Genomic DNA, 13,499 nt, shown 5'->3' on the forward strand with positions numbered 1-13,499 from the left:
TTAAGAGTCTACAAAGTAACATTTGCAGGGCACATATTTTCGGCGCAACACATCACACTAGACCATTGAAACCATCCAAATACAAACTCCCACCAATAAAGTTGAAGTAAAACAACAACTAGTCAAGGTAAACACCAAAGATATTTCAACAAATCAAAAATATATATTTGTAGAAAATAACATTAGGGACATCAAGCCCTGATAACATTTCTTTATTACAAGCTCGTGAGCTTGTATTAAAACGCAAATGTGTCCTACAAGAATGGAAATTTTTGCCTCTCTGAGCACCGACACGGGAGTCGTCGTGTGTTCGAATCTCATCTTTGTAACTATTTTTACTTTTTTTTTTTTTTAAAAAGATAAGACAAGTGTTCAAAACACTTGTTTAACTAACTAGTAAATAAAGGTGTTTCCACCAAACTTTTTAAAAGTGAATGTAGGCAGAATTAACTGAATTAATAAATTTCGCAAATTTTAGGGTTTGTGCGTTTGTGGTCTTTCTTCTTCCTGTCAGTCGGTTCACCCAAGACGGACCCATCGAAAATTAAAAGTTCGAGGAATTTTCCGTTCAGGAAGGTCTCACAAATCAATTTTGAAAAATAGGTGTGTAACAAATATTATTGCGTATCTGAATAGTAAAATATGTCGTGTCTAACTTCGTAACAAAAATCTTAATTTGATAGACAGCTTTTTGTAAACTTCATTCGCGAGGTTGTTTGCGTATATCATACGTCTTGTTGTGCACTGGAAAGGCACCATGTGAGTTATCTGTTGATACTGAAGTGAAAGTGTACCTTCAGATATGTATAGCACTGTTCTACTTGCTTGACTGCCACACAAACCAGTTCTTGTTCAGCGAATTGGTTCTAAATGGGTCAACAGCATTACATTTAAAGTAGGCTAGGAGGCAGACTCAAACCTGCAAACTTATGATAACAAGTTAACAGTGCTACCACTACATCATCTCCAACATTCAAAATTTATTCATATTTAAAACTAACCCAAAATAAAACTATTACATATAGCTATATACAAAGTATTGTGCATGTTTAAAAAGTCACTGCGCACATAATGAAAGTTATAACAACGCATGTGCTTTTTGCACAACAGATATGAAAAACTTAACCAGATGCACCCACAACTAAATTTCATTTTAATCACATGTTAAGTCAATGTAAAAGGTACCTAGCTATACCTAAACTAAGTTAAATTATTGTGGTTTGGTTGTTTCATTTTTATTTGATGTGCCATTAAAAGTTTACTAACAAACAATGAATAAAAAATTAGTCAGAGTTAATGGGAATTATTCTAATAAGAGAAATGACTAGGTGAATTTTTAAATAAAATAGTTAGCTAGCTAGGTATAGCTAGGTACCTAACTCAACTTATCCGAGAACTTTACGTGGGACTAAGCGACAGAAAGCAGAAAGTATGGATGGGAGTGCTGCGAATTTTGCAGCCTCTCTTCTCTTCCAACACAAATAATAAACACGCAGAAACGGGAGGCCATGCCTATTTGTTCTTCTTCCAAATTGGTGCAGCAACCAAATGGACAGCTATAAAATTTGGATTTGGCTAAACAAATTTGCTTCATTCAGCATGATGGCAGATATCAAAACAAAAACAAACACTGGAAAAATCACGGATGCCGAATACGTTCTATGTGTACAACAGTTGGTGTCACTTTCGATATCACAAACAACTTGTACGGAATCTACCAATCATAGCAAAGAATGTATTTATTTGTTGTCATTGTGTTTCATCAATCTGTTGTTGGCGGTTTCGTATTCAAATATTAAAACAAGCGTTCTCTGTATCTATGTATTTGTCCGAAGAAATCACAGCTGTAGGTTTTATTTAGCTCTTTTACTATAATAATTTCGTTTCTTGGCCTGTCATATTTAAATTATTTAAGTTGCTGCTAGCACAAACGTCCCTAATGCAGCTAGTAGCTCTTGAGAAAAAATTAGGTTCGAATCATGGTTAGAGCTAGCTAGCTACTTTCTGTTTTCTGCAAGCCACAAAAAACTGAAATCCATATTTATAATGTCACACATATATTGGAAGTTACAACGTTCTGGTTATTGTTCTTATATTTTTCTGATCAGAACTTTCAAATCATCAGAATGGTGAAACTTCTTGAACAGAGGGCAGTCATTTCACTGATCATCTGATAAGTCAGTCAGGGTAAACACCTAATTAGGCGGCATGACCTAATTAGGCGAGTCGATCGCGAGGTGATGTAGTTTAATTAAGCTACCCGTAGTGTAACTAGGTGAACATAAACTTTCTGTTGTAAATACGTCAAAATCATTGCGTTTCGTAATACAATATTTATGTGAATCAATTCTGTCTACTTTGCAGATAATTTTGACTAATTATTGTGATTGTCTTATTTGCATCGCGCATTGGTAACTTATAGCCCAAACCTTCTGTGGCACTATTTGTTGTTTTAAATAATGGATTTCAGCCATTCACGCGACAGGGAAAAAATTAATATGGCAGACAAAAACGTGGCAGTGTTCACCTAAATATGCGACACTTAACCTAATTAGGTTATATATTTCATTTTAACATAATTCTTATATACTTGCGCGCAAACATATCGAGGCATGAGTGACAATTTTGGAATCATGGCCGCGTAGACAATCCATTCTGAACAAAGATTTTTTGCGATTTTTCTTAGGAATGTGTGAAAAGCCATTAAATATTGTAATGTCTTAACTAGGTTACATATGGCCTAACTAGGCTACAATGAGTTGCCTAAATAGATGGTATGCCCTAATTAGCCTATCGTCGCCCAATTAAGTGTTTACTCTGACTGTAAGTGATCAACTGCTTGTTTCTTAAGTTATTAGGGGTTAAAAAGGACAATGACATAGCATCTATAGCAGTGTATAATGTCCTTTTTACATGATTATCTAAACACTACCTACTATCAACTGTTCTTGCCACATAACTTCATGATTTTAACTACTACTGCACAAAAACTGCAAAAAACAACAACAAACACATTTCTCACCTACAGCAGTGGGTATTTTTAGTAGAAAGGAAAGGTTGTTTTTAGTTTAATATTAAAGTTGGGGTCTTCTAAGTTGATTTTAAGATGATAAATACGGTTCAACTAGTTGTACAGATAACTTGAGTTGGATAAAATAAGGGTATGTTATTTTTACTCAACTGTGAAAAGGTGTATAAACTGTCCCTTAAAATAACTTTGATAATATGCTAGTAAGCAACACCAGTGAAACGTCCCAGTTCCATGGTTTATACTTTAATTCTGTGATGTGTGTTTTCCAATGCAAGATGTAATGAAATCATTTCGGACACCTATTTTATGATTAAAATGGTTGCAATACTTGGCCACTAGTCTCAGTTGTAGCTAGTGGCTGCTTCAAACATCGCCATGTAAATTTTCTATTGCTCAAAAATAAGATGCAACATTAGGAAAACGTATTGAAGCAAATAAACGAAGAGGGTTTGTGGAGAAGAAAACATTTGGCGATGAAAATTTGTTCTTAAAAATATTTTAATATTAATATTATGATTACAAAGATAACAACAGATCAAAATGTCATACCCCACCTTGTGAAAATTTTCTTATAGGAAAGCTGCCTCAGCCAGTGTAGGCTGTCTGTTCTGTAAAGTACATAACTTTTGGTGTTTGCAAAATTGATATATAATGTGGTAGATCCCAGACTTAAGGCTCAGGATAGCATGTTATATCCATCCAATGTTGAAAAAAAGTTTCAGAGAAAAGTGAAATCATGTAATATAATGTTTACGTATTACAGACGGTATATGCTATATTCCTGGCAGTTGGGTATACAACTTAGAAAGTAAAACTTTTGTGCTCGACAGTCTTGGTCATGTCATAACCTACATGTCAGGCAATTTTTACACTTTGAGGCATATTTGCAGGACTACAGGAACAGGATCTAGGACACATAACATTGTGGACTACGTATTATGCATGACAAGAATGATCTATAATGTCACAATCACAAACTGTTTAACATCATCAAAATCGCGACCTATCCTGAATGTTATATACATGACAAGTTTAACAATATTTCTATCTTAACCTTTATAATCTTTGTTATCTTGTGCATTTTTATTCAATAAATAAATAGATAAGCAGTTAGCAAAGTAGATAACAAAGTATGTTCGTTGCCTGTGTCAGGTTGTTTGAACGTCTAGCATTCAAAAATTAGAAAAAATCTATTTTGGCTTTATTATTTGTCTACCTTGTGGTGCAACTATTAACTTCTTGATTCTATTCTTGTTCAATGCAAATCAAATTGGCATGTAAAAATTTCAACATTTAAGATAGTCCTTACCATCAACCTCATGTTGAGACTCTTAAGAATGGTTGATAAAAACCTTTTAACATAGAAATTTTTAAACTCTTTTAAAACCTTTTTTATATTTTAAGTTATTTTTTATTACAAATAACACAAACAAAAACAATTGGTTTGTATGTGCAGTAAGATAATGAATCGAAAAGTATATAGGTCCAATAAGCATTCCAAACCAATAAATTATGTTTTGTATATATAAGAAGTTGTGATAGCCTAATTTTCTTGCCATGAAAACAACAGCTCTTTGAAAGCAAAAGTTAAATGTTGTTATCTTAGAGGGATGGGTTTTTATCATGTATTTCAGTATGGATTTTGCAGTGTGGGTGATAAATGTAATGACATTGTAAAATATAAACAGCAAATATTTTACGATAATGACAACCTAAATTGTTGCGATTTATTTTTAGATTTGGGCAAAGATGTTATTATAAAATATGGATGATCAAGAGGAAGGTCAAAGTGACCATGAGGAGCTGACAAAACTACTACGAGGTACCTTCCAAGACAAGTTAATGAAACTTTCCCGACAAAATTCACAAGATGATCCAAAATTTAAGGTAAAAAAACAATCTAAAGGAAAAGTAAATATCAGTCCTATGTGTATGGGGATTTTATAAATTTGTTTAATAATTTTGTTTTTATTTTATGTGTGTAACAAAACACGTTTTTAGGATGCATAACAGAAGGAGGGTTTTCCTGATTACTTGCTTACACAACACAAAAAATGACTTAGGTTTTAGCTATGGACAAGACATGCAAAATACCCAATGTTGCTATGGGAAGTTGACAATTTTAGTATACCTGAAAGCTCTCCTAAAAAAAATAAGTTACAGACAAAAACATAGAATACATACATAACATAATAAGAAATTGTGTTTATTGTGCTCACGAAAAACAATGTCAATGAAATTGTCCTTGAAAACTTGTATTCTAACGATTGGAGGTTTAACTGGCAACTGCTTTTGTCATTGTGGGACCTTTTTTAAAATTAGTGAAAGCAACAAATAGTAATAGTTTCTTCATTATAAATAAATGCATAGTAATGCTTTTGCCCATCTACACAAACACGAACTAATTTGAAAATTATGGACTTTTTGGTGAACAGATAATATAATTTTTTTTAGGAGCAGTTACGAACATTACAAAAGTATGTGAGTGAGTTAAGTGAGCAGAATGAAATGTTAGTTCAAACAATTGAAGAATTGGAAAATGATTCGAATGATAAAATTGCATCACTTGAAAACAAGCTGGTTAACACAGAACTTTTTCTTAAAGTAATTATTATTTTTTATTTTGAAGTTAATTTTACTGTTTTTATTTTTACCTGTACAGTCAAATCCTTTTGTGACAATCAGTTTTAAGTTTGCTAAGTCAGTATTACATGCCTTGGTGTAATGGCCAGTACGTTTAAAGCTCATTTCCCCCTTGATGGAAAACATTCAGCTGCGTTGTTTCAATGTCTTATGATTTGTGTTTTTGAACTTATGTATTGTTTGTTTGCTCGGTTTTTTTGTTGTTTTCTGTTTGGTTGTTTTTACTTTTATTAAATTTTTCCCATGTTAATTAAAAATACTATTTTCTATATATGAGTCCAGTGTGCAGGGTATTGCTGCATATGCAACAATACTAGATAGATATTTTGTTTTAGATTATTTTACCTTCATGTTTAGGAACAAACAAAAAGATGTGACCATTTGCAATGTAAGATTGACACTTATGAGGAACAAAAGAAAGATATTCACAAACACGTTTTGGTAAGTGATCTTTTTCAAATATTGATATTAAGAACCACTTAGTGAATTTGTTTGATTGTTGACTAGGTTTATTGTTTATTCTTTAACTTTCCTGCTGATAGATAGATGTGCATATTTTACATGGCTAGCCTCACTAATATCGAGGGATATACCCTGTCTATTATTTCCAGGAGGGGCCATGGCTTAGATGGAGAGTCCTAGAGTATTTAATGCTCATTTTGAGCTACGCAGACACAATTAGGGCCCGTGCTCTACTAGACAACTCCCGACAACATCAAACGGCCCACACAGTGTGCCATCTCCTCAATTTCCCTCACATGGCTTGGGTTAACCCGGGGCTTTGGTAACATTCAATCACCAATTTTTTTCAGGAGATACCAGAAAGCTGATTCTAGAGTGTTGAAAGTTCTTATCTAAACTAAAGAAATCCTTGAAATTTATGCCCAACTAGACGCCGGGATTGAACACACTTCCTTTTAGGCACAAGGCGAGTGTTCTAATGACTAACAATAGGAAGTACGAGTCTAATGTTTAAATTATTAAATCTGATCTGTGAAGAGTTTTCATAAAACAGTAACTTCCATAAAACCATGATCCAACATATAGTTTGGTTACTGTTAGATAACAAGTAAATTGTGTATTTCTACAAATATACGGGCTCCTTTGATCTAATTACCTAAAAAAGCCAACAAGAAATTATCACGTCTATTAAATGATCCTTTTACATAAGGTTGCATGCATACTGCATGCATTCACAGGCACATTTGTGCACTAAGACCTGCCATGCACATCTTAGCATTATAAGTACTGGTTTTTCAACTTTTAGTTTCAGGGCGTATGTGGTTGTGTTTCTTGGCCCTATCGAGCATCTAAATCACCTTAGCCCATTTTGACACTCTTTTCTGTTATAACTGCTCCACAATGTTTACATAAGTTGGAGCATAGAATAGTCTATTTCCCTGTTTCAGTTTTCTTGTGTTCTAAGCAGAGAAAGGTGGTCTTTCATCTATATTTAATCACTATTTAAGGTATTGGAAGAAGAGGCAACAAGCTTGGGTGAGGAGAATCTTCGATATCAATCGCATATTAGCAATTTGGAATCTGATTTAGATGAGCTTGTCGGACTAATCAAGAAAGCCCGAATCGAGGGAAAGTGGGAGGTTTGTAAGAAATTCCTTTAAAACCCAGTATGTTTTTGCAATAATCTGTTTTAAAACACTGTCCCAGTCTAATTGGGGCATAAGTTATACCATTTCCATTAAGATTCCATTATTTTCCAAAATGGAGTGATAGAAAGAAAGGAATTAAAAGAAATTTTATTAAATGGAATGTATGTCACAATATTTTTAAACACGTTCTTCTTTCTGCACACCATTATTTTCATAAATACTGTATAAGAAGAAGGAAGTGCATTTATATATAAACATCTTTTTGTATATTATTCCAGTAATGAAAAAACTCTAAATGCATGCAACGGCACTGCCTACAACAGCTGCCTTCACCTAAAATAATTTCCTAAAATGATCTGTAATTATCAAAAGGCAAACTCTACATTACTTACAATATTATTTTAGCTCTCAAAACTAAACTTAAAAGTGATACCTGCAGAAGACTTGTTAGATGAGAAAACTATTGTTGATCCATTACCAAGGTATGTTGTAGCTGATAATTGTGAAATTGAAAAGTCAAAGACATGGAAACTCCATAGTAAAAATTCTGGAATATTATAAAAAGACCTGGGAGGCTCTGCAAAGTTGTGTAATATCCATATTATTTTTAATTACCGAAATTGTTGTATTATTGTTATAATTAAAATAATTGAATTATTAATAACTTAAATGTAACAACATTACAAATGCCTTCTTCTAGTTTTCTACATGACTTTGTCTATATTGCTGTCATATACTACCATACAGTCTTTTTATTCATTCACTTGCTGTCACTTACTACCATATATAAAGTCTTTCGATCTATTCACACACCATTTCTATATCCAATATTTCATAGTGGGCTGTCTTCCATATTTCTTTATCTGCTGCGGGATAGCTAACTCATATTTCTTCTATTGCTGCTGGATATTTAATAAATAAATCAAGTTGGCCAGAATTACATAATATAGCTATATATTTTTTTTCTAAATCCAAACCATTTTTAACTGCGGGACAGCTATTATTTATTTCCTCGATCATAATATTTAGATTTGCAACATTACTTTATTTTTTGTGCAGTCGGTAACAGTTTTCTTTCTATTTGAATACACACTTAATGCTGGACATATATGTAAATTTTTGCTGCAGTTCAGCCTTGCTATTTCTTTTCTATTATTTTTTATTTTTATGACAATATTAAGCTGGACATTTTATCAATCACTTCATAGCTGGTCTTTGAAACTTGACTTACCATACAAACTATCAAATCCTTTTTTACATGTGACAATTATCATCAATCATACCAACGACAAACACACCTATGATGGTCAGAATTAGATACTCCTGCCGGGCATCCAGTGCAATTGAAACTGTTTAGAAATAATTGCCTGAAACAGTTGCCCTGGTATCTACTGATGATAAAACATCAGGTGTTTTCTTAATCATCTTGCACGGTAGGACAGATGTCAGGTGTGAGCATCGTCAAACCGTTACCTAGCCATCACATCACAAGGTAGATAACACTAGGTTGAGGATGGCTAGTGGAAATGTTGGTACTCTGAGAGGTAGAGCAGGTGAAGTAGTTGAAATGTTAGAACGTAAATCTGTTGATATGTGTTGAGCTTCAGTGAGATTTGTGGAAGGTAGGAGGGCAAGGTATAAGCTTTTTTGGATTGGTAATAGTGATGGATATGGAGGAGTTGGCATATTCGTTGCAGAGAAGTGGGTAGAAAAAGTAATAGATGTTATGCGTGTTAATAGTCGTATTATAGTGATAAAGTTTTTGATAGGTAATAGGATTGTCACTTTTCTGTCAGTTTATGCTCCACAGTGTGGACTCAGTGAGGAAGATAAAGATAAGTTTTATGATGAGTTAATAGCAGTCACATCAAAGTTTGGAGACACTGAACTTGTCATGGTGGGCGGCGACTATAATGGTCATTTTGGGAAGTCATCTGAAGGTTATAAAGGTGTGCATGGAGGATATGGATTTGGGAGCAGAAATAAGGAAGGGGAGAGATTGCTTGAGTTTGGAATGGCAACGGACATGGTGGTTTGCAACACATCATTCAGTAAGAGACAGAGTAGGCTGATAACATATGAGTCAGGTGGCTGAAAGACACAGATAGATTGCTTCCTGGTTAGAAAGTCAGACAAGAAAGTGGTGAAGGACATGAAAGTTTTATCAGGGGAAGAGTGTGTTTCCCAGCATAGGTTGCTGGTTTGTGATATTATCTGGAAGAGTTTTAAAGAAGGCAAGGGAAAGTACAGGCCCTGTTGTAAAGTCTGGAAGCTGAAGGAAGAGATTGTAGCAAGACAATTTAGGGCAAAAGTTGAGCAGTTAGCCCACAATGGTCACTGTGATAGTGACAATGTTGAAAGTACTTGGACTACTTTGAAGAATTGTCTTCTAAAAGCTTCTGATGATACCTGTGGGTGGAGGAAAGGACCAGCTTGACATAGACAGACCTGGTGGTGGAATAATGAGGTTGACCAGTGTATAAAGGAAAAGAGGAAACTTTGGAAAGAGTGGAAGTCAGGTGGTAGTAAAAATATTTACTTAGAAGCTAAGCATCATGCTCGTACAGCAGTGTATAAGGCAAAATCAGAAGCAGAGAGAAACATATTTGCAGATGTGTTAAGAAGGCAAGACCAGCCCAATGAGGTATTCAAGATAGCAAAGCAAATGAAGAAAACTAATCAAGATGTTGTAGGTGAGAAGTGTATACATAATGATGAAGGTGTTTTGGCTAGCACAGAGGAGGAGAAAAGGGTAGCTTGGAAGAATTATTATCAGAGGTTGCTTAACACTGAGTTTGATTGGGATGAGGACAATTTGTCTGATGATGATGTTGTAGAAAGGCCAGCTATGCAGATCAAGACAGATTGGGTAGTGGAGGCTATTAGGAAATTGAATATTGGCAAGGCTGCAGGAGTATCAGGTATTGTTGCAGAGATGGTAAAAGCATCTGGATATATTGGAGTTGAGCTTATTACAAGTCTTGATAATCAGATTATAAAGGATGGTGCTATTCCGAGTGAGTGGCAGTCGAGTGTAATAGTGAATTGTTTCAAGGGCAAGGGTGATGCATTAGAAAAAAGGTAACTATAGAGGTTTGAAGTTGGTTGATCAAGTGATGAAAGTTATTGAAAGAGTGATTGATAAGTTACTTAGAGAAAGAATTGATATAGATAAGATGCAATTTGGTTTTCTTCCAGGGCGTGGCACTACAGATGCAATATTTTTACTCAGACAGCTTCAGGAAAAGTATTTAGGAAAGAGAAAGAATCTCTATTTTGCCTTTGTAGATTTAGAGAAAGCTTTTGATAGAGTGCCACGTAAAGTTATTTGGTGGGCTATGAGAAAATTAGGTGTGGATGAGTGACTAGTTACGATGGTACAGTCTATGTACAGCAATGCTAGAAGTCGTGTCAGGATTAACGGTTCACTTAGTGATGAATTTAGTGTAAATGTTAGTGTATATCAGGGTTCTGTACTTAGTCCTTTGCTGTTTGTTCTAGTCTTAGAAGCGCTGTCGATGGAGTTCAGAACAGGTTGTCCATGGGAGTTATTGTATGCGGATGATTTGGTTCTCATAGCAGAGTCGTTGGAAGAATTAGTTGAAAAGTTTGAGAAGTGGAAGAAAGGACTAGAAGAGAAAGGGCTAAGGGTGAACACAGCAAAGTCTAAAGTCATGATTAGTAGCATTGCAACCAAGTGTAACCATGAGAAGTGCAGTAGTGTTGGTGGAAGGTTAAGAGCTGACATTCAGTTTGTATGCAAGCGTTGAAAAGGTGAGATTATAGAGAATGAAGTATTTCCAGCTTCAATGATGCACAACAGTGGCTCGTCAGAGATAGTTGAGAACTTCTGTTACTTAGGTGATATGTTGGGCAGTGAAGGGGGTTTTGGAAGAAGTGTTACTTGCAGGATAGGTTCTGTTTGGAAAAAGTTCAGAGAGTTACTTTCTTTGTTGACTAGCAGAGTCTTGTCAATTGAGTTAAAAAGTAGGTTGTATGAGGCCTGTGTAAGAAGTGTTATGTTGTATGGTAGTGAGACATGGGAAGTAAAGCAGGAAGATCTTGACCGTTTAGAAAGGGATGATATGAGAATGGTTAGGTGGATGTGTAACGCCAGTCTGAGAGAAAGAAAGAGTTCAGATGAGCTAAGAAGCAGGCTAAGTATCCGTAGAATTAAAGATGTTATCCAGATAAGAAGATTGAATTGGCTGGGGCACTTGGAAAGAATGAAGGGGGATAATTGGGTAAGAAAGTGTAGAGACTTGATAGTTCCTGGGGCAAAGCCCAGAGGCAGACCGAGAAAGACTTGGCAGAAGGTTACAAGGACAGACTTGATACAGGGGAAATTGAGTTTAGATCTAACACAGTCTAGATCAGATTGGAAGAGGGTCATTAATATACTCCGTCCAACCCATGCTAGCATGAAAAACGGACGTTAAGCTCAGAATGATGAATTACAAAAAAAAAAAACAGAAAAAACTATAAAATTTAAATGAAAAAATCTTCTTTTCCTAAAATGACAGGTCATAACTTACCTTTACTATATATATATAATATACACTATTTTACAGGAAAGATACCGAACTGCTTACAGATAAACATGTTGACGAGTTAAAGATGCAGCTAATTGCAAGAGATCGAACCATTTCTATGCTGGAGAAAGAACTTAAAGAAAAAACTGAGCAATACCATGCTATCATTGATGAAGTGTCCCATACTGGAGAAGTTGTAGATTCAGTAAAAAGTAACATTATTGAATACTTTCTATTATCAGCATTCACAACGTTATTAAGGAAATCTTTCACCTGTATTAATGAGAAAAGTTTTGTTATATTTGTTTTTTCGGGGAACCATTTTTAATGTTTTTATATTTATAGTAATCTCTGAAATTAAAAGTTAGAAATAATTGCGCGATATAGGAGTATAGGAGGATGCAATCAAATTAGACATATGCATCCGTAGGGTAATGATTGCAACCTTAAATTAAAATTTTTTTGTTAATGATCTATATTTTTACTAACTGGAAATTAATTTCCATGCTATACTTATGAAATTTAATTTTTCTTATTTTTTAAGTTTCTTTTTTTTTATTGATTGCCTTATCTCAAATTACTGCCAACATCTTTTCACTTTTAAACTAATTTGTTTAGGTGACATGTATCAGCTTGAAAAACAACAGCGCAACAACTCTAGTTTAATGTCGCACAAAGATTTTTTAATACAGCGTTTAAAAAACCAATTGAAATCTTTCGAGGAGGCTGAACATCATTTGGAAGAAGAAATGAACAAGAAACAGCACCTGATCGATTCCCTGCAGGAAGATAACAATAGTTTAAAAAATGCTATGGAGTTGCGAATTATTGAGTTAAAAAACAAAACACAAAGTATAGAAATATTGGAAAGACATTTGAATGAACTAAAAGAAAAGGTATACCAACTATGTAAATTGAGATTGCTGATTGGTCAAAATTTGCATAGCATATTTCAATGTTTACAAAAAGTTTTCAATTGATTATAGCTTGGCAATTAATTACTTTTTATTTACTAAGGATTCAGACTTGATACAGAGGAATTGGATTTTAGATCTAACACAGTCTAGATCAGATTGGAAAAGGATTCTGTTAAGTCTGTTTAAACAGATTTCATACATTTTTAGCGTATTTTATTTTTGTCCTAAAGAAAAATTAGGGGGCATTTTTTAATGTTTACAAGGACAGGACAAAAGGTGAAAAAAAAAGGTGACAAAAGGTTATAATTATAATTTCAGTAGAAAATAAAAAAGTAAAATAACAAAACTATTAACCTGATCATGGCTGATCAAGTAAATTGTTTTGACTGATAGATTTTAATGTATCTAAAACATTGTGAAAGTTTATACTAATATTTAGTATAACTGATAGTCATTTTCAACTGGTTCCTAAAGGAAATCTGTAGCGCTGATTGGCTAAAAGGTCTTAACGATGGGCTTTATACAGCACGATAACTTTTAACCTCTGCAACCTTAATGCTAGCTATAAACGCAAACAAAAAAACATTGCTGGAAAATTGTTAAAACATGCAGACTCAAAAATCAAGTTGCAGTTAATCCAAACTCTCAAATTGCTCCACTAGAAAACAACAAGAAAATCCATGTTCAGTGGTATACATGCATAAATAACTACGTTTTTAATAAGCATTCGTCAGCACAATGAGAAATACGCAAAACGGTGTCAATT

General features: G+C 34.2%; 1 protein-coding gene across 1 annotated transcript in view; it reads left to right on the forward strand.

Annotated features, from left to right (window-relative positions):
- The first annotated feature begins 1,726 nt into the window (after positions 1–1,726).
- Positions 1,727–13,499, forward strand: part of LOC130613925 (227 kDa spindle- and centromere-associated protein-like) — a 42,767-nt gene continuing 30,994 nt past the window's right edge. Inside the window, exons 1-8 of the mRNA XM_057435287.1 lie at positions 1,727–1,846; positions 4,769–4,918; positions 5,486–5,635; positions 6,032–6,115; positions 7,144–7,275; positions 7,690–7,766; positions 11,856–12,028; positions 12,435–12,712. Of these exons, the coding sequence (XP_057291270.1) occupies positions 4,796–4,918; positions 5,486–5,635; positions 6,032–6,115; positions 7,144–7,275; positions 7,690–7,766; positions 11,856–12,028; positions 12,435–12,712 (1,017 nt within the window). The 5' untranslated portion in view covers positions 1,727–1,846; positions 4,769–4,795. The remainder of the gene's footprint in view (positions 1,847–4,768; positions 4,919–5,485; positions 5,636–6,031; positions 6,116–7,143; positions 7,276–7,689; positions 7,767–11,855; positions 12,029–12,434; positions 12,713–13,499) is intronic.

Source organism: Hydractinia symbiolongicarpus, chromosome 11 (genome assembly GCF_029227915.1).
Source record: "Hydractinia symbiolongicarpus strain clone_291-10 chromosome 11, HSymV2.1, whole genome shotgun sequence".
NCBI lineage: Eukaryota > Metazoa > Cnidaria > Hydrozoa > Anthoathecata > Hydractiniidae > Hydractinia > Hydractinia symbiolongicarpus.